At 41.6% G+C, this 21087-nt stretch overlaps 1 protein-coding gene across 1 annotated transcript in view; it reads left to right on the top strand.

The window, feature by feature from the left end:
* Nucleotides 1-15438: 15438 nt before the first annotated feature.
* The window catches only part of SALL1 (spalt like transcription factor 1), a 14724-nt gene continuing 9075 nt past the window's right edge, over nucleotides 15439-21087 (top strand). Inside the window, exon 1 of the mRNA XM_065416597.1 lies at nucleotides 15439-15514. Coding sequence (XP_065272669.1) covers nucleotides 15439-15514 — 76 coding nt within the window. The remainder of the gene's footprint in view (nucleotides 15515-21087) is intronic.

Raw genomic sequence — 21087 nt, 5'->3', positions numbered from 1 at the left:
TGTATTTTGAGGTCCTTGGATGTATGGCACAATAAACTTCTTATTATTTCTTAGGTGCGTCATGTAATGTGGTCACCTTTTGTGTATTATTAAATACCAAAGGTAATAGGCAGAGCTCAGCTAAATAATACGCTCACACAAGATACAGGTTATTATTGTGCTTGAGTCTACTGCATTTAGCACACACTCAAAAAAAAATCTTTGGAAAAGTTTCTCTTTGAGCATTTTATGTTAGAGCCTTAGAGCTGATTCTGCCTCTAAATTATAAACCCTTATGTATGTACCATAAAGATGTCCACCTAATGCACAGAAAAACATATTAATTGATCGCAGCAATATATTCTTATCCACTGAATTAGAGCATTCCACGCATTGTTTCTTTTTTGTTTGTTTGTTTGTTTTTTGGCTTGTAAATCTTCATTGTAGGATACGAATGAAAATGACCCAAATATGTATTATTTATGAATAGGAGTCTCAGATATTATGCTTTAGATTGATTGTGTTAGACAGCGTATAATAGAAGCACAATAAGTCAATGAAAAATAAAAAGCAGCAAAAATGTTTCATGCTAAAAATGTAGTTCCAGTGACACCTCTTATATAAAGGACATTGCCAATATATTGACATTTATATTTATCATGGCTGTGTGCATGATTTACAAGTGTTTGAGGTGCTGAATATCAGGAATATCCATGCACATACACACCCCTTTTGAATGATTGTAAGGCATAGATTGCTCCATCACCCCTTATACGGCAAGCTTTTCCTCCCTTTTTTATTTTTCTCCTCTAGCTTCAGGGAGGCAAAGGAAGCAGTAGATCAATAGGATGTCTTGACTGAAGTTGCCTGCAGCAGTTCCATTTCTCAGACTGGACACTGATGCTAACTATCAATAGCAATAAGAGGCTGTCTCAGACAGAATTAAGGCTCTTTCTTCTGCATGGCTGTCTGGTGGTTACTGATAAACATCTTGTGCACAGGATTGCAACAAATAAACCATTTCAAGTGTGCAAACTAGCCACTGTCATTCTTTCTATTGATACTTGCTTTTGAGGTGCGAGCGGAGAGAGTGTTATAGTATTTTCATATGGATAATTGATACAGGTTAGAGAGGTGTAAGGACGAAGGGTTGTATAAAGGTACAATGTTATAAAATGGGGAAAGATCACTGGTGAAATTCTACGTGCTCTTGTAGGAACTCTGAGATGGGAAAAGCCACAAATATGGGCTTTAAGTTAAACTACTTAAGCACCAAATTTAACCCTTTAGTGACCTCTCATTTTAGAAACATTTTGGTTCATGCCAGAAATATCCTGCTGTACTGTTTTATTAAAACGTTATTTGTTCTCACTACTCCTGTGAGTTCTTAAATGTAGTGTGGAAGCATGAACTAAAAAGGAGCCGCAGCCTGTAGTCTTTACACAGTGGGAGTTCTGCTCGCTGGATGAGGGCAGAATCAGGTCCTCAGGTGCCTCATAAACACTTCTCATTTAAAACATGCTGGACCAGATCCTCGGCTGGAGTAAATCATTATAGCTCCACTGATGTCAGATAGCAAGTAAAGCTGTGTCAATTTATATCACCTGAGGATCTGACCCATGGAATGAACTCTTTGCTGATTGCAAAACAACAACAATGGGTGAGGCAGGTAGGCCAGCTCCTCAGCGGATGTAAATCAATGTAGCTCCATTTGATATCTGATTTCTTTGGCAGTACAATAGTTTACTCTAGCTGAGGAGCCTGGCCCTGGCCCGTGACAATCTCCAGCATCATATCAAGTGATGCTTCTCAAACTTTGAGGCTGACTTTCTTGGAAAGGGCCAATAATTATTTTTTTTTGAGGCTCCATCCAGCCCAAAGAAACATTTTAAATAATGTTGTTGTTTTCTTAAATAATCATTTCCATGTACTATCCAACAAAACCTGTTGTTCATTGTGAGATTGTTCTAGAGACAGTTCTGATTTTGCTAAATTCTAAATTAAGATGGTTGAGGACAAAATAAATCAGTTTCCAAGATTTAATGGTGAGGGCCCCCAACCCTGAACAAGCCTATAAAGAAAATATTTACATTAGAAGAATCCTGATTACATGTGTCTAGGAGTGCGTATACACTTCAGAGGAAGTTAAAGAAAAAAATAAGAAACACTTAATACAGCAAAATAGCTACAAATCATGGACTAGTCATTCACTGGTTGTTAATTTAAATTTTTAACATTATTTTAATAGCCAGATCATATACTGTAATAATACTTACTAACCCCAATGGGGCAGCATGAGGATTAAGTAATTAATGTTTGTACCATGCTTTGAAATATTATTATGAACTATAGTCAATGTGACTGCAGTATAGAGTATATACATTTTCCCCCAATAGGCAGAAAGATGAAGCATGCAGTATTTCAAGTTAGGAGAAGCTGGAATTTCAGAAATAGCTTGGCTCTTCACTTTGATTACTTTCCGACTAGAAAGCTGGAGTCAAACTAATTCATTTTGTAAACATTTCTGATCATCCATGTATAATACATTGCATAAGTCAACGCAGGACAATCTGACTGTTACAAGTTCATAAGTACAAACAAAATTGACTGCTTCATTTCATACAGTAGTAAGGGTCTGATTGTGTAGTTCTTACTCAGCCAAAACTCCCATTCAAGTCAGTGGGAGTTTTGGAAAAGAAAGGACTTGGGGATGAGGTTCTAAATTGTTTTGGTTTTCCATAATACCACCCCGGTACCTTTACAGTTCAGTTTCAACAAATGTCCGTACAGCTCAGGGAGAGTGCTGTCGCCTGCATATTTGAATATAAGTATTAGGCCATAACCTCAGCCAGTGTAAATTGATGTAGCTCCATTGACTTCAGAAGAGCTATATGGATTTACAACAGTTGAGGTTCTGACTCATTTTTCTTTCAGTGCACATCACAGCACACAGTCCAAATGACACCTTCAGAGGATGATTGTGTTAACTTTAAAGATGTAAAAAAATGTCAGATTGATCCATTCATGCTGTTAAAACTTAAGCTTCCTGGATAGCTTGGCCCCTTTTAGGAGCAACTAATTAGAAAAAGAAAATACATGCTTAGTGCTTGACCATAGGCCCTCTCTAGGCTCTGATTGAGCAAGTCCTTGACCACGTGAGTTGGCCTTTTGCTGAATTGGGGCCCCAGTTCTTAAAGCTCTTAAAAGGACATCACTGGCTCTTTGGCTACAAATAATGTTTATTGAATTAGGTTTTAATATGTCCATTGACAAGCTTGTCTTGTGCATGTATCTCAACAGCAGTTATGCTACGATATAAGCACACAACCCTGAGTTATATTTGTTGTCTAGTGTCACTAAAGCAGCATTCTTTTACAAGATACAAAGCATTCATTTTCTCCCCAAATTATTCAAGACAGGAAATGTTAGTAAAGCGTTTTGTAAGAGTGTAAGTGACTGAAAGCTGGAGACAAACAGAGAAATGGATTACTTTACATATTTTCTACACAAACATGGGGATTAATTTAAATTATTCCCCTAAATCAAAATAACTAGAGGTTTTGGCAGCTTTGAAGTTTAATGAATGTTTATCCTTGCCATCAAGCATAGGTTTGGGGACACCCTGCAGCACCACTAAGGACAAAATGATCTCAAGCAATTTATATTAAAAAAAGGACAATGCAAAGAGGTTTGTAATAAAATTTAGAAGAAAATGCGTATATTGGAAAATATTTTTGTCTACTCTTTTAAGTAAATTAAAATGAAGTTACAAAATTATTATGATTGTGCTACTGTCAGCCATCAGTAGTTTGGCCTGTAGGTTAACTGCAATTGTGATCATTTCAAAAGTAGACTTGATATAAAACAGGTCTCCTTTGTACTGTACATGCTCTCCTATGCCTGGTTTTGTGTTCTTTTAGGGACGCATAAGAGCTGGTTTTGCTCTCTCATCTTTCAGAGTATATTTAGAATTCCTTTTAAATGGCTCTTATCAAACATGACAAGAAGTACCTATTACTTAGAGAAATTCAGATGTGTGTTTTCTCTAGGAGAAAATTAAATCATATACTAGGTAAAATAGACCAGAGACAGGATTTCCACATAAAACCTGATTTCTTTCATCGTTAATGAAGAAAAAAAAATCACACACGGCTGAAATTTTACATAAATGGGAAAGAATTGGTTTGCTTTAGATCAACATGAATAAATTTTAAAAATGGGCAATATTTTCAAAGGTGTTAAGCTTTTGATAATTCAGCCATAAAAATACTCTGATTATTCTGAGGGTTATTTTTACACATAAGAAACTGAAAATTGGATATTTGTAATATCTGGAATTCACAACATGTCTTGCTGTTAAATTGCCACCTTAGAGGCCTTTCCTTTAATTTAATTGAAAATGCATATTAAATCAAAGTGATAGGCACATGCAATGCAAAATGTCTATCAACAATTAGACTCCCATTTGGAAGTTTGTTAAGCATAACAATTTAAAATGAATTTAGCTTGAGGAAGAAAGTTTTAGCTGGTGGTGCTACAATCTTGCACAAAGCAAGTCTGACATTCTGGCCCTTTTCAAAGTGAAATAAAATGCCATACATAAAACAAACAGAATCTCAAAGACTGTTAATCTGCCATGCCATGTCAGTCCAGAACCACCTAGTTCTTTCCATAATCAAATTCTAATAATACTGATAATTTGAAATGATTAAATAAGTTAAAAACCATGCAAATAATGTAGTCTAATTACCATGTCATTTATGTGGAATCTAGGACACAGAATGCTGCAGCTACTCAGTAAGTGTGCCATGTCAATGCAAAGTGTTAGTATTATTACCGGGCCAGATATGATCCTTATGCAATAACACTCCTATAGCTCACAGAGTTTCCCTTGTAGTCTTCTGTCATGGAGACAGGAATCTGGCCCACAAACCACATAGGTATCCTGAGATCACAGGGGCTCACAGGAGATACAGGATCATCAGCACAGAGGGTGTGCTCTCTGGCAACTTTGGCCCCAATCCTTGGTAGCGTAGCATCACTCCTGGGGACTGGTCTGACCATGGCTGTCCCAGCTGAAGGGGAATCTGTACTGTGGAAGGAGGCCATGAAAGTGTAGTACAGACTCTGAGGGGTATTACATTTCCTGGGGAATCTCAGCTGGTCTCATGGCAGCAGTATCGTGCACATACTCCCTTCCCCCTCCTTAGTCTGCTAGGGCCTCCACTTCTCCTTCATGGATCCTTGGACTTGCAAGGAGTCCTCTCTCCTTTCCAGGGGAAAGAATCCTTTTGAGGCAGCAGCTGACTCCCCACTTTCTACATTGGGGGAGGGGAGACCCCACAGAGACAAAGGATCCTCCTCATATAGATCCAAAAGGCCCAATCTGACCTATGATGATGATGCTATTTATAGATACTTGGTATGTACACACTGCACCTCCACCATAGAGGTAAATCATATTGATACATGTTATAGATGGACATAAGCTGCAAAGTCTGGATCCGAAGTTCTGGGTTTATTTGGAACCAGGGTTTGGTTCTCATATTTGATCTTTATTGGGCACAGTGAAAACAGCCACCGTGTTGCATATCAGCATATTAAGATTTTTTTCTATCTTTAATTTTTATAACATTTGTATTTCCAAAGATTATTCTTCCAATACTGTATTTCTAAACTGAAATTAGTATAACCTTTGAGATATGTGCCAATACTACGAGCACAGAACAATACATTCTCTGTAGTGATACATGACTCCTTTAAACAGATATAATTCCAGTACTGGTATACTTGTGTATAATTCTTCCAGATTAAATTCTGGCTGTTTCTAGACATTACAGTTATCACCTTGACTGATGTTAAGAGCATAACAGTAAGGAAATTAGGATAAGAGGAAATGCAAAGGATATTCTACCAAATTACAACATTCTGTTTTGTATTATTGGTTTTCCATATTGTTCATTGTGTCCCATCAGAACAAGTGAATGCATATCGACAGCCAATAACAGTTTCTGTCTTTGGTTATCTAGTATTTACACCTTTGTTGTATAATCTCCTTGAAGAACCAGGATTACCTCTGATTACAGGTGCATTAAGGAACAGTATACCTCAAATGCCATATTCACTTTGTTTAGCGAGGCAGTGAGCTGTTTGCCCAGCATGTGAATACCAGTGAACAAACTCCTGCAGGCTTCCATGAACAGGGCACGCAGCACCAGCTCCAGGATTTTGTTGCTGTCGGCAAATTATTTAACATAGGCCCTTTACAATGCACAGTCACTAGCACAGCAAAGTGTTACCGAACATTTTGCAGCCCTAGGCAGCTGCCTGTTCTGTCTGCATGGTAATGCTGGGGCTCATGAATGTAGGCTTACTCATCTCTCACCCATTAGGCTCATGTCCATGTCACTTTTTTAACCGGAGCACACTCAGGGCTGGTACGACTCTAGAGTAATTCATTACAATTGGGGCAAAGGAGCTGCAGGCTTGGAAGTCCTGTGAGAAGCAGCACTGGGTGAAATTGGATTTTACTCTAAAAATGTCTAGGGCTAGAAAGCAAGGGTGGGAACAGAATTTGCAATTTAGAAAAAACAAGATCAGTAATTTTATTTTAGTATGGAATTAAACATAGGATTTCGTTGTGGATGCAAGGGGGTAAAAATGAACCAAATTCATCCTTGGTATAACTCCATTGACTTCAGTAGAGTTATAATAAGAATAGATTCTAAAACTGTCACTTTAAAATATGATTGCTTTGCTTCTGCCTCAATGCCGCATAAAAATTGGAGCATCTACAACTGCTGCAGAAGCAGGGCTGAGCATATTTTAAAGACACATTAAGTTATTTTTAACCCCTTAAAACTGGTGAGATTGGAAAGGTATTTTTGTTTAATTATTTTTAGGTTAAAATAGAGATAAAGAGGCATCATGCTATCAGGCAGATTTTCTAAGCATCAATTATTGTCAATGCTGACTACTCCATACCATCTTGCATTTGAAAAGTTGCCTGTGTTAATATGTGTCTGATAATGGGCCTGAGCTTGCACTGCTCAGATAACAGAACTCCCCTTGTAGCTGTGCTTGCACAGGGTGAAATGTGCCCCAGTGCACAAGACCTTTGCTCCATTTAAGTACTACATAAACCCCATGCTTTCCGCACAGGACTGAATTTCATCAATGAAGAGTTTAGGCTTGGTCTGTTAGATTGCAGACCCCCTCAGGGCAAGAAATGTGTCCTTTTATGTGTTTGCAGCTAATTATGCATGATATTCAACAAATTACAAATAAATGTAGCATTAGCATTGGGGTTTGTGTAAACATTTTTTCTAGCTGTATTATGTATGACCTATAAGAACTGTGTATGTATTGGCCTAGGCTACCATCCTTACTCATTGACGACATTGGAATGATGCCCATTGACTTCAATCGGTTTTGGATCACACCCTAAATTTGTATTCAGGCCATACTTCCACTGGGATCATTGGGCCCACAAATATTGGTTAGGACTGGGCCCAAGTGATCCTAATGAATCTATGGGAAGTTTGGGAGAGAGCCAGTTAGACCTAACAAAACTATTATATTACTGAGGGCCAAATTCTGCTCTGACTTTTGCACCCTGAAATCCTATTAATTTCATTTTAGGCAGAATTTGGTTCTAAATATAAGTAGGACAAAGACACCAATGAAAGGTGAGAAAAAGAAATAATTCAGCATAGGACTTGGGAAACACCTATTGCAACTATACTATGAGCTCCAAGCCTGCCACATAGGGAATGTAAAGGGGTAGAGGCCACTTTTCCAGTTTATGAGTCATGGGTTGAAGGTGAATTCCATTCTCTTCTTGCAGATTTCCATGCACAAAGTCTGATATGCAGGGAAGGGTGACTTTCACCTCCTAGATGGTAACTGATTTCTGATTTTTATCGAGCAGTCGTTCTCACATTTGCCTGTGGATCACTGGTGGCCTGTGTAGCACCTGCTGGTGGTCCACAGAGAGTTGGCTTGTCACATGGTGCTGCCCCTCTTCTTTGTTTCCAGCTGCTGAATTGCTTTAAAGGACAGCTACAAATACTATCTTAATTTTGTTTTCCAAGTGGGCAAGTGCTGTAGGTTCTACATGGATGTCATATGTTCATGACTGGCAGGAGAGGTGATCTGCAAAATTGTGAAAGGGAGAGCAGGTGGGTACACCAGAAAATCTCCCTATTATACTGGGGTCCACACATAAGAAGAGAATCCCTGTTACAACAGAAAATACTCTTGTCAAATAGTAAGGAAACATATATTTACACACAACAGGCCTAATTTTACTCTCAGGCTAGGTCTACACTACGGGGGGGGGGGGGGGGGGGAGTCGACCTAAGATACGCAACTTCAGCTATGTGAATAGCGTAGCTGAAGTGGCGTATTTTAGGTCGACTTACCTGGCTGTGAGGACGGCGGCGAGTCGACCGCTGCCGCGCCACCGTTGACTCTGCTTCCGCCTCTTGCCATGGTGGATTTCCGGAGTCGATGGAAGAGCCATCGGGGATCGATTTTATCGCGTCTTCACTAGACGCGATAAGTCGATCCCCAATAGATCGATTGCTACCCGCCGATTCGGCGGGTAGTGAAAACGTGCCCTCAGACACACCAAATCAATTCCATTGACAGGGCTGGGTTGAATTGAGTGCAGAGTTTGGACCATGAAGAATGTACTTAGTTCAATAATGGAATGTAAAGCATTATTCACACCATATTTATTTTATTGAAACCAAACTCTGCAAAACCAACTTCTCGTGTTGATACAAATAGTGTGATAGCTATCACATTGTAAACATCACACATTAAGTTAGTGCACCTTAATATTAGGCAAATGAAGTTTATGTACTGAAAAGTACTTGCACTGTATTCGGTGAAACTTTAGAAAATTGTGTTAGGAAAATGAGTTAGGTTGTCAGGTTTATTTAATTAGACATGAAATTTGGGACTAACTCAAGCAACATTTCCCACTGGGGTCTGAGACACTTTTAGTCTGTAATAATTTACTATTCATCACACTAAAGTAAGTCATCAAAATATAGGTAGAAAACTCACACTGTTGGTAAATATGAATTGACAGGGTGATTCTGGAAAGAACAGCAATCAGTTTGTGACAATGGGTCTTACCCCATGCTAGATGATTACCTTGTAGTTGTAGGAACTCATGTGTAAGTTATTAGGCAATTGTCATGAAATTTTGGCCTTGTGTTTTTATTTGGACAGACTAGAGAAACCTTGCAGAATTGTGTTTCAAAGATAAGCAAATCCTGAAGGAGAAACCAAGTAAAAAGAACAATAGATTTTCTTCTTACTAATGCCAGATGCAATTTTACCACCTAAATATCTCTTTTCTGTCTTTTTTTTTAATGGCTGCCATAGGCATATTTTCTACTCTTTTAAATAATGCTTTGTATGCTATTAAATAATTGTGGGATATTTAAAAAATCCAAACTAAGGCTCTCGCTGTTAGATGGCTAGGTTCAACGCAATCTGAAAAAAGGAATGAAGGCACTGTTCTCAAAGAAGAACGCCTGGGAGGCCATACTTAGCTAATGGCCACCTCATAAACTGATATCAGGGTTTATTTAAGGCTATTTTCTTGATGTGTAACTACTGTATTTGCGTCATGCTTTTTTATTCCATACAAAGTTACTTTTGTGGTGTGGTACAGCCCATGAAAGTGGAATATGTCTTTGACTCCCAATGTGGGATTTCAACCAGTTTATATAAGGTTGGAGAACTATGTGTCATTTCATTTCTAAACTTCTATGTTTCTGCTGGAGGTACACTGTGGCTTTATGTGGCTTTGATACACAAATTAAACTGGGCTATAAGGGGATGTGGCTTGTGAAAAAAACATCCCCTTTGGCATCAAAGATAATTCTCAGTTCCCTATAGATTCCCTACTAATTTTGTCCATACTGGCAGTGACCATTGAATTCCAAGCTATTTCAGTGATTTTTGGACCTTTATAGCCTACCTGAAATATACTTTAATTCATTGTTACTAATCTAAGTAGCATTTTATTATTAATGTAGAACATACTATATAAAAGAACACAATTGTGCCCTTGCAATAAATCAGTTATAATGTCAAACTAAAGGAATTGACTAAAAAAAGAATTTATTACATGGCAAAAAAATTCCAGGTTTATTCTTAACAGAAATTAAGACATAATATCACACAAAGATATTCTATCTAGGATAATAGGATAGGATTTATGGTGGGTGTAGTTTTGCCAGAACTCTTTTGCATAAAATAAATGTACAGAGAAACAAAAGAAATATGCATGAAACTCCTGCAATGTTTATTTTTCTTCCCCCACCTTCCTCTTAGGGACTGAACATACAAAAACCTCCTTTCTGCAGTTATATTGAACATTGCTAATAGTTTCATTCCTTTATCTATGCGTTTTATTTTTCTCAGCTTTCAACCATCTTGCCTGGAAAAACACTTCCCCTCGCCTGTTTACTAGCTCCCTAGTTTCATCTAGCCTGTTTACTTAGTTATTAATATATCTAAATTGGCAGAGTCTTTCAGAGGCATTTTTGTTAAATTTGAAACAAATATATTTAATGATTGCATTGTAATAAAACAACTAAAAGAATAGATTAAAAAGATATGCGGGGGGGGGGGGCAGGAAGGATCTGATTGATTGAGGGATTGATTTTATTACTTTTCCCGTAGGTGGGGAGTGATAGCTGTAAATCTCTTGATAATCATTTCAGAAGCACCTTCATCAATAAGCTCAAAAGGGATGGCTAGGTGTAAAATTTTGCTGGCCACCGGGTCAAACAAAAGGCAGCAAATGTGCAAAGAAAGAATTGAATTAAATAATTCCACCTTGGCTGGTTATGCGGCATTAGTCATTTTCATCTCTTATCTTCGCAAAAATAAACAAATAAATAAAAAACCCTTCACTTTGGTGCTCTTATATTTGTTTTGTTTTGGGTTGGGTTTTTTTCTCTCTCTCTCTCTCTCTTGCCTTTAGCTCAACCCGTATTGCTTACGATTCAATTATCTGGCTAAAAGCTCGCGCTTGTGAGCAATGATCAATTATTAGTTGTCAGTAATAATGGAGAAGGATTCCATTCTGGCCCTTTTTCTTTTTCTTAAGGAATGATCATTAGAAAATAAATCAAAAAAAGAGGGGGCGGGGGAGGGGGAAAGGTTGTTGACAGCATTGTCCACAAAAGTAGTCCTACCTAAACCCACACAGTCACAAGGGTTGAAATGCGCGTATTGAATAGCGGGATTCCAGGCTATTGATAATAAAACAATTCCAGATAGCAGTTCCTAGCTGCTCCTGGATAGCTGCGCCCCAGGACTGTCTCAAAAGTTTATTATATATCGGAGCACAAAGCCAAGTTCCCATCTGACAGCAGCATCTGGAAGCCCCTAATTACCCACATTTCTAAAATACATGTGAGCAGTGTTAGCTGTGGGACGGCTTGGTATTAGCAGTTTAGGGGGCACATGCAGCAATATTTAAAATCTGGTTTGCACGGTCTCTTTTCTCAATAAACAGAAAACAAGCCTTGCTAAGTAAAAGCAGGTATTTTTGCCATCTGAAAACATGAATGAATGAATTACCCGGTGACGGTGTTTCCCTTAAAGTGTTTTCATTTTTAGGGCAGAGACAATGTTTCCACAGGTTAAAGGTTGATTGTTCGGGGTTAGCTCTGCGAAGAGACTGATCTGTATCTAAGTAAATTCCGCTTTACAAGCTGCACCGGTGGTGTAAATTTGCAGAAAATATGAAATCAATTGGATTTTCTTCCAGATCGTTATTAACGATGCATTATAAGTATATGGGTATTGTGTAGCTTTTAACCCCTGAGTGCTAAGGTTGTTATGTCTGATCGCAAACCTTAATAACAATAATCCAGTCTAGTGTGCTGCATCTCATTGAAATCGTCTCTCACCCGAATGAACTGCAAATTATCCCCTGTTTACAATCTCCCTTCAGTGCTCATCTCAATGAACTGGAAATCGATCCCCAGCACGGTTGTTTTCCAACCAAGGGCTGATTTGCATTGAAAAACATGATGGGTCCCACCACCCCAATTTAAAAAAAAATAACCTAAGAAAGATCTCCAAGATGTGTGGGTGCCGGGGGGGTGGGGAGTCTGTCACTGTCATCTGGACCTTCAAGAGGGGGGAAACCAGCAAAAACAAAATCACAGTATTTTGTGAACCCTCACAACTTCTGTTCGCGGCAATGACATTTAATTGATGTATTGCTATCAACAACAATAAAGACCAATTCTTCTCCCTGCAAACACCACTGTGCCCCCCCCCCCATCTTCGGCCCCCAGCAAAGGGGAAGAAAACAAACAACAAATAATCAAATGACCCTAAATTAAACACTAAGCGTCTGTTTTTACAATGACGAGGGAGCAGAGAAACGAAAAAAAAAGTTATTAAACTTTCTCTCTCCAAATTAGTCTTTCTCCAAACCGTTGTTGTTGTTTTTTAATTGCAGGCTCACAACGGGCACGTACAGGCACCAAATGCATAGCGCTATGGGAAAGTGCTTTAAAGCAACCCAATTTAATCAACAAATATATAATGAAACTGTAAATGCGAATCATTTTCAGACAGTAACTAGATTTAAAGACGTGGGGAGCTAATCGAGTGATTGATATAATTCTAACTGCAGACATTCTTGTGAATAGGGGTTATGCGGGTGTTATATGCATATACGTGTATCAGGATGTATACATATATCATGTAAGTATATATTCGGTATATTTCCCAGTGTGTGAGGGTAAGGAGGCTGACACCTACCACTGAATATATCCATCTCTGCCGAAAGATCTCTTTAAATATTCAGTGAAAAATAATGGCATCTGAAATACCACCTATAGCAACATTATTATCTTCATTCTTCAACATCATCCCGACTGACAGCTCCGTTTGTCTTTTTATCAAAATCTACTGTACCAAATACTGCGGGGAGAGGAAAGGGGGAGGGGGGGAACCACCCTATACAGAAAGAAAAAAAAAGCACATTCAGTGTCCGGTTTGCTAAAGCTGACTAAATATTTGGCTGGCACTTGGGGGGAGGAGAGGGGTTACTGATGTTTTGTCACCCACCTTGGTAAATATTTTAAAGTCTAGTTCGTTTAATAATAGGGAGAAGAAAATCCGAGTGAGTCGGTTCCTCGACTGGAGAGAGAGATTCTCACTCTCTAGGTTTCACCGGCTCATTTGAAATTGAAATGAGTTGTATCTGATCAGCCTCTTCCTTTTACAGAGTTTGTTAATATTGATACCGGGGGAAAGGAGTAGTTTCAATCACAGAGTAAATAATCCAGAGGGGAGGGTGGGAGGAGGGTGCTGTGAATGGCCCAGAAACAGAAACTGACTACAACAGCAGCACGCTTGCTCGTCTTCAGACCAAGATAACCCTGCACATCAACTTTTCGTATACAGTACGGAGGAATTTGACGTGCAGAGGAACGAGGAATACAAAGGGCTCCATAGCTTAGCTACTTATAAACCAAACATAATCTGGCCGTGTTGTACTGTACGTGCATTTCTGTGGGTGCAATGTATCAATCCTAACTTTGGAACGGAACTTTTTATTCCGCGATTATGAAATTGGTTGACGATGTATTCGTGCTGCCCGAGCGCCATTTGAGCGGTTCGGGCAGGATGTATTCAATTGCTACACGTCTAGCAGACACCACGTATGTGGTTAATCTATTGTTACACGTACGAGTGTGTGCTCGCGACTGTACACGTGCATATAAAGAGGCAGAGAGACACCTATATGTCCATACACGGGGGGGAGGGGGGGGGTGTCCATTCTTAACCGTGTTGACCCACAAGAAGAGCTGCTCTGTCATAAACTCAGTTCTGACTCCCGGAGTTAAAAGTACGTGTCCGGAGTTAGAAGAAGTTTCCCAGCCCAGAGCCCATCTCGCTGGCTGTACGTGTCTGGCCACACACCGAAACAGACGAGGCACCGACCTCCCGGGGCTCAGGCGGGGAGGCTGAGCGGGCTCTGTGGAGCAGAGGGGGCGCTTGGCAGGGCTGCTCCTAACACCGGGGCTCGCCTCCCCGTGTCCCGCGAGCTCAGGCTGCAGCCGGCTGCCCGGGAGCTGGGGCTGGAAGCCTGGCGCGGCTCAGCCTCGGACTCTCGAGCAGAAAACGAAAGTCAGGAGTTGATTTCGCTTTGGGCTAGTGGGCGGCGGGGGTGTCACTCCGAATTCACACCCCCTCCCTCCGACAACCCTGTGCACAGGGGAGCACAAGGGGAGCAGCCGTGCCCCAGCCTGGGAACGTGTAAAGCTGCCCGGTCCCCTCCGGACTCCGCCCCCCGTGCCCCGGACTCCACCGGGCAGATGAGTCGGCGGGTTTCCGCCGCCAGCCTTCTCCGGCCGCCTTCTTCCGCAGATTGACGTCGGCCTCAGCCAACCGGCGGCGCCGCCGCCAGGGGCGGAGCCGCCTCCCCCTCCCCGGCCGGGCTTGTGACGTAGCCGGGCACAAACTTTGCTGTAATTGTCCTGGGAAACGTGTGAGGTTGAGACCGGCCCGTCGGCCGCTGAACCAGCCCGCCCCCCCCCCCCACCCCGGCCCCCTGTCGGCACCCCCCGCCCGGGGCCGGGGCGAGGCTGGACGGTGCATCTGGGATGGGTGCAGAGGTTAAAACAAGACACACAACTTGGCCGCGGCCGGCGGAGCGGGGATGGGACGGTCCCAGGCAGAGGCGGTGGCACTGACAGAGCGCGGGGCAAGGTAGTCGGGAAAAGCCCGGCCTGAGTGTCACCCCCACCCGGCCCCAGTGTCCCCGCTGCACGGGCAGAGACAGAGCGTTTCCCCGCAGCTGGGCGATCCGCTCCCGGGGTCCTTTCTCTCTCTCTGCATTTGCTTCTTTGGGGAACCCGCCCTGATTATTCCCCGCTCCCGGTGCGCTCGGAGAAGACATTATTTCATTTTCCTCTTGGCCCCCTTTTGTAACAAGAAAAAACAAAAACCCAACAACAACCCAGGAGCTTGGGACAAGCAGCGAGCGGGGGGCGGGCAGAGGCTTTCGACACATTCCTATAGTAACAGGGATGGCGTGAAACAGTCCCAGCTGGTTGCTAAGAGGGTTAAACTGTATCCAAACAGCTTTGGGGAAATCCAGCCCCCTCTCTTGCCACATGGATCGACTCATTGGGTGGGAGCTGCAGAGAGACAAGGGTCTCCAGCAAATCAGCGCCTAATTGATTAAGGCGAGCGGGTTTGAATAGAGCTGGCCATGTGCCAATCGCCTTTCAAAGAGCCCCTCTATGATTAATCGCAATGCATTATTGATAATCATAATTATAGCAAGACACATGCGCGGTGCGGCGTGGCTTGGGGAGGGGGGAGGCTCGATTTCCGTAATTTTGAGAAGATTTTTTTTTAGTAATTTTTTATTCTGCCCCAGCTGATGTTTGAGCCAGCATGTCGCGGAGGAAGCAGGCGAAGCCTCAGCATTTCCAGTCCGACCCCGAGCTGGCCTTATTATCCCAGCGAAATGGTGAGTTCTTCCCATCTCTCTCTCGCACACATTTTAACACAAACACGCACCCGCAAAATAGATCAACTTACCTTAGAGACAGCTAGGAAACTGCACCGGGAAAGGGAAGAGAGCGCTGGAGCTGCCGGAGTTTTTTGGTTGTGGTTTTTTTTTTAATATTACTATTTTTGCCCTTGTTGAGGATGGGTTTGTATTATTTTATTAACCTTCTGTTTCCTGTGTTTGTTGCATTTGTGTGTTTCTCTCCCCCTCCCCTTTTTTTTGATGATCTGGCAGTCTGACCCCAGAAGAGATGGATTTCTCCCCCACACCCCCTCTGTAGTCCACACCCCAGAGGCTGGTGAGGAGCGGGACAAAAGTCAGGTTTGGGTTTGTGCTTTCTAAGGATGCACCGACCTGACCGCACTTACTCTCTGCGCCCACCCCCCATAAAAAAGGAAAGAGCCCCTTTCCTACTTTTTTTTTCTGCCTGCCCCCTTTCCCCCTGGAGTCCCGCTATGGCTGGGAAACCTGCGCTGCCAGGCAGCCCTCGCCTCCGGAGCATTTGAAACCCCACTTTTAAAGGGGGGAGAAAGTTTGCGTGCTGGAGATAAAAGTCTTTCTCGCTGCACTGACGCGCTGGCTGACTCCCTCCCTGTCCCTGGTAACTTTTCTCGCTCTTCGCTCTGGCCGCCTGGCATCTGCGGGATCCGGGCTCGCAGCGGCTCCAGCGAGGGCGGCTTTGCGGCTGGCCTTTAGTTGTGGGGTGGCTGTTTGTTTCCTTTCTTCCTTTGGGGCCGGTAAAGGAGGAACCCGGGTGGCTTGCTCTGTAGCTGGCTTTGGAGAGCCTGTGACCTTTTTTTTTTTTTTAAAAAAAAGGATATGGATATGGATATGGATAATATAGATGTGGGAGGAAAGTTGGGGGGGGGGGTCCTCGTCTTTCATTTCTGCAGGGCACTTCCTGAGACTGGAAATTGTGGCAGTTTTTGGTGGGTAGGAGAGTGTGGCTGAGATCTCAGCCAAAATCTCTTCTTTTCTTTTTCTTTTTTTTTTTTAAAAAAAAAGGAGGTCCAGAAGCCCTGCGTTGGTGCAGGGAAAGGCAGTTTTATTGAAGGGGGGGGGTGCTTGTACCTGTGTCTGCTTGCACTTTATAAACCGGCTGAGGGGGCAGGGGGGGAGGTTGGGGGACGGGGGCAAGTGGTCAGGGAAAATCCAAGTAAGAAAGTGGGCGATTGGGACGCGCCTGGCTGATCAATGAGGCTCGAGGGCCGGGGGTGAAGGTGGCAGAGGGTCTCCGCGTCCTGTGTCCCAAAGGCAGGCCCGCTCTCCTGCCGGGCCCCAGCCCAGCGCACCTCGGCGGATGCGTTCACTTCAGAACCAGCTGCGAGGGAGCCCGGGAGGGGGATCCTGCCCCCCGTTTGGCTCCCTGTGGATCTTCTCCACGGCCGGGCAGTTCTGCTCCCGCACCAGCGGGACCCACACCTTGGGGCAGATTTTGAAATGGGAGGGGGGCGGGGGATAAACAGGCCATTCAGGAAGTTACATGAAAACGGTTACCGGGTGTCCGTTCAAGAGGCTGGCTGTAAATATGGATAATATAGATGTGGGAGGAAAGTTGGGGGGGGGTCCTCGTCTTTCATTTCTGCAGGGCACTTCCTGAGACTGGAAATTGTGGCAGTTTTTGGTGGGTAGGAGAGTGTGGCTGAGATCTCAGCCAAAATCTCTTCTTTTCTTTTTCTTCTTTTTTTTTCTTTTTAAGAAGAAGAAGCTGGAGGGGTCAGAGCGATTCCCTCTGTCCTGGCCCTGGGGGGTAATGCGGTGTTCAGGGCTAATCGGATGGGGATGAAACCAACTCGTTTCCTTTTCCTTCCTTTCCCGGGCTGGGGCTGGGCACGATGGCACTCATCAGCCCCGAGGCTAGGCAGCACCTTTGGCTTCCCCAGCTAACTTTCAGAGCCGCTCGGTGTGCTGGGTTCCCTTTCTTCTCCGAGAAAAGCTCTAACTCGTCCCTCTTTTCAAACCCTCCACGCTCCTAAAGCGAACACAGTGCTGGCTGCGGAGGGACTTGGCCAGAAGCTGGTGCCAGTGTGCGATGTGAGTCATGGAGAGGAGCCCGGAGCTGCTCTCCCTCAGCCCCATTAACCCCCTGCATTAGTCATTAAAGCAGCAGCCAGGAAACAACCCTCTTCCACACACCCCCCACCCCCCTTTTCAGCACCATGCATATCAGGGTCGCCACTGAGGTAGGTTTGGGGACATGGGAGCTGTGATCTCTGAACTGTCCTAATTCATTTTCCATTTATCAGCTCCCCCTTTCCTTTCCCTCCCCCCAAGTTGCACGGGGGCTGATGAGGAGTTTGGGAACAAATGTAACCTAAGATACCAAGAGCTGCAGAGTAAATCGGGTCTCCCTGGGAAAGCTGGAAGGATGTTATGGTAGCTTTGTTATCATTCAGGTTTTTTTTAAATATTGAGACACCTTTCTTTGCATCATCATTATCATAATAAATAAATAGCACCCATTTCTTGTAACCGTTTAAAAGTTTCTGTGAAGTATTTTGATTTCTGGAAGGAAACATTTTGGTTTTTTTATTTTTATTTGTACTTTTTTGGGGTGGTGAGGTGAATTTTCATGTGTTTGGATGCATTGCTCTTTTGCCACCGGGTTCAATTCAATGAATTTAATTTCACTTGAAGACACTTATTTTATCTTGAAATGTTTTTTTTCCCTTCAGCTTTGAAATTTCAAGCATGAGTTGGGGAAAGGTTAGGTTTTATTTATCCTTTCACCAGTGCCCTAAAAAGAGCTCTGAACTTTACAAAGTAAGCAAAGAGGGAAAGCATAGATGGAAGTTAACTTATCTTGCTGGAGAATCAAAGGGCTATTTTTCACATCTTCAATTTGTTTAATTGCATCTCTTGACAAAGTCTTTATTTTTAAAAATTTTGTTGCTAAAGGACACTGATAAAAGCACCTTCAAGTATCTTAATAAAATCTTGCCTACACTCTCACCCCGTTTTTTCTTTGCTATTTTTAGTCTTTTGATCTGATTTTTGCACGTTTTCAGATGCAAGACACTGGGGGTGTGAGAAAGGAATGTTAACTGAGAAGCTTTCTTGCCTGTTGCTAAATGATGTACTTAAAATAGTTGGATTTTACTTAAAATAATGGCATTTAGATAATCTTTCATTTGGTTTTCCTGGCTAGTAACTTAAGTTAACTAAGTAAATAATTAAGGTTTTTTTGTATATATTTTTTTAAATGTTGGTTCTCTAGAAAAAGCAGTAGGTTATTAGAAACCCTGTTAGGAGCCTTTTCCCTCCTTTCAGTAGTAAATGTTTTAGGTTATGACTGTTTTACATGCTTGGACAATAAGTTTTGACTACATTGCCTGGAGGGTATGTTTTGTAATAGTGTTACAGGATTTAGAATGCTGTTGCAATATTAGTATAAAACTAACCCTAAAGAAGTGAATTAAAGGAATGCTTTATGCATTTGAGAAGTTCTTAAATTTATAGTGGATACATTTGAGATAGGTGTGAAACATTTTTTCGTGATATGCCTCAAAATTGCAAAAAACAAAACAAACAAAAATCCCCATTCCTTTTTTTTTTTTTTTTTTTTTTTTGGATGCAGTGAATTCAGGTTTGTTAGCTCCGTTACAATTTCGGGAATCAGACCAGTTTGGCATCGCTGCTACTTTAACAACACTTGCAATAATGTGAAATGAAGGAATATTTAAGAGAATAAATGAAAAACCATGTTTCTGTCAAAAATTTGTCGTGTCTGTTTTGAGTTCTAGTTTAGGAAACTCTGATGTATTCACAGTTAAGGGTCAATAGAAAGTAGTTTGAAAAGAAACTTCATCCATGTCTTAGAAACATACATTTGATTTTTTTTTTTAGAACACTTTCTTTCAAAGTTTAGGGTCAATGCAGTACATCCTTACTCTGAAGATTTAATATTTCAAATATATTTTTGGTGCAGTCATTGAATAAGGAAGCTTGGCTTCATTATATCCTGTGAATGTGGACGCATAATACCTTTGTACTGGCATAAGCAGGACAGAAATCAGACTAATAGAAGCGACTTTTGACATAAATGATATTCAACAAGTAACTAATTACTGGTGGAAAATGTACAAAAGGCAGTTGGATTATTTCTTTTTGTTAATAACTGAGATTATGTGATATTTTCTTATTACATTTTGAGCTTTTTCTTTTTTCTTTTTTCTTTTTGTTGTTGTTGTTGGGGGTTGGTTTGTGGTTTTTGGTTTTTGGAGGTTTTTTAGATTGTAGGCGCTTCCTGGCCTAATCATACAACAGAATATTATTTTGGAGCATAGCTTTTCAAGGCAAAGGTTCTATCATAAGAGCAATGCAGCTAGCATTTGCTGCAGATATAATACTTGCTCCTCTTCCATACAGAGGAATCAGTTCATCTGATGTTAGTAAATAATAGAATTTCATTATTCACTGTAGCATTAGATGGTTCCCAGAATGACCTGTGGGCCCAGGCAGCTATTAAAAACTATGGTTATTTTGTTGTTTATTTAATAACACTTGCAAGACCGAATACTTGGAAGGAGTACATGTTTAGTCAGGCTTCTTTTAGCTTATTACATAATCTGTGAGATAACTGTATTTGATCAGGCTTGATTACAATTTATATATATTTCTTACATTTTTGCAAGGCAGTGCACTAGATGTAGTGGGCCTTATCAGATATTGCTTACGCTGATGTAAGTCAGAAGTAGTTCTACTGAAGTCAGTGGGGTTAAACTGGCATACAAAATGTGAAATCGGGCCCATGTTGTGTGGGTTTCCCTTCACACTCACTCTTTCTCTCCAACTCTCCCAGATTTATTTTGTTTATCATGCACCTAATATAACGTGTGCTGATAAGTCACAACTAGCTATCTACAGACTGTGCTTTTCATATATTTAACCATCTTCAAGTTTTCTGTGCAAGTCAGTTTTAACCATATGTGGAAACAGTCATTTTTACTGAAGCAATCTTATTAGGGGAAAAATACAGTTAAGCTTATTGAAATTGTTAGTAAAAAGCAAAACAGATATTCGCTGATGAAGAATCACCCAAGAAAGCACTGATTGCTGGGGGGTTTTCTAACCATTTAAGGTGCATGACATTTGTATCCTGTAAAATCTTCTTTAAGAATTAAAAATTGGAAAATACAAGTGAAGTGGTTGATACACGAGCATATAGTCAAGAAAGTTCGTATGAGTGGTGCTAGGAGTTACCTAAGTGTTAGCTGTTTTAACCTTTGCTAGCTTCCTTCCATTGAAAGGTGACAGGGTTCAGATCACAATATGTACTTCAATATCTTGCCAGTGACCCCCGAATTGAGTCTTACTGGTCGCATAGCAGGAAGTTAGTAGTTTATTTTAGCTTTGCCTTATCAGCTTTGCTTCTTTTGCTAACCCTATTCCCCTGTCCCCTTAGATGCCAGACCCCCGAAGAGGAGATTGACAGGTAGTTCCCATAGCTCCGTTTTACCCTCTAAACAACAGGGATTTAGTTTCTTGTCCTTTTGCCAATGTTTATGTAGCAAAGTTTAGATATAACCTTA

The sequence above is a fragment of the Emys orbicularis genome, chromosome 14, assembly GCF_028017835.1.
Source record: "Emys orbicularis isolate rEmyOrb1 chromosome 14, rEmyOrb1.hap1, whole genome shotgun sequence".
NCBI classification, from domain to species: Eukaryota; Metazoa; Chordata; order Testudines; family Emydidae; genus Emys; species Emys orbicularis.
The sequence above is the reverse complement of the archived record's forward strand: the minus strand, read 5'-3'. Positions and strand labels throughout refer to the sequence as shown.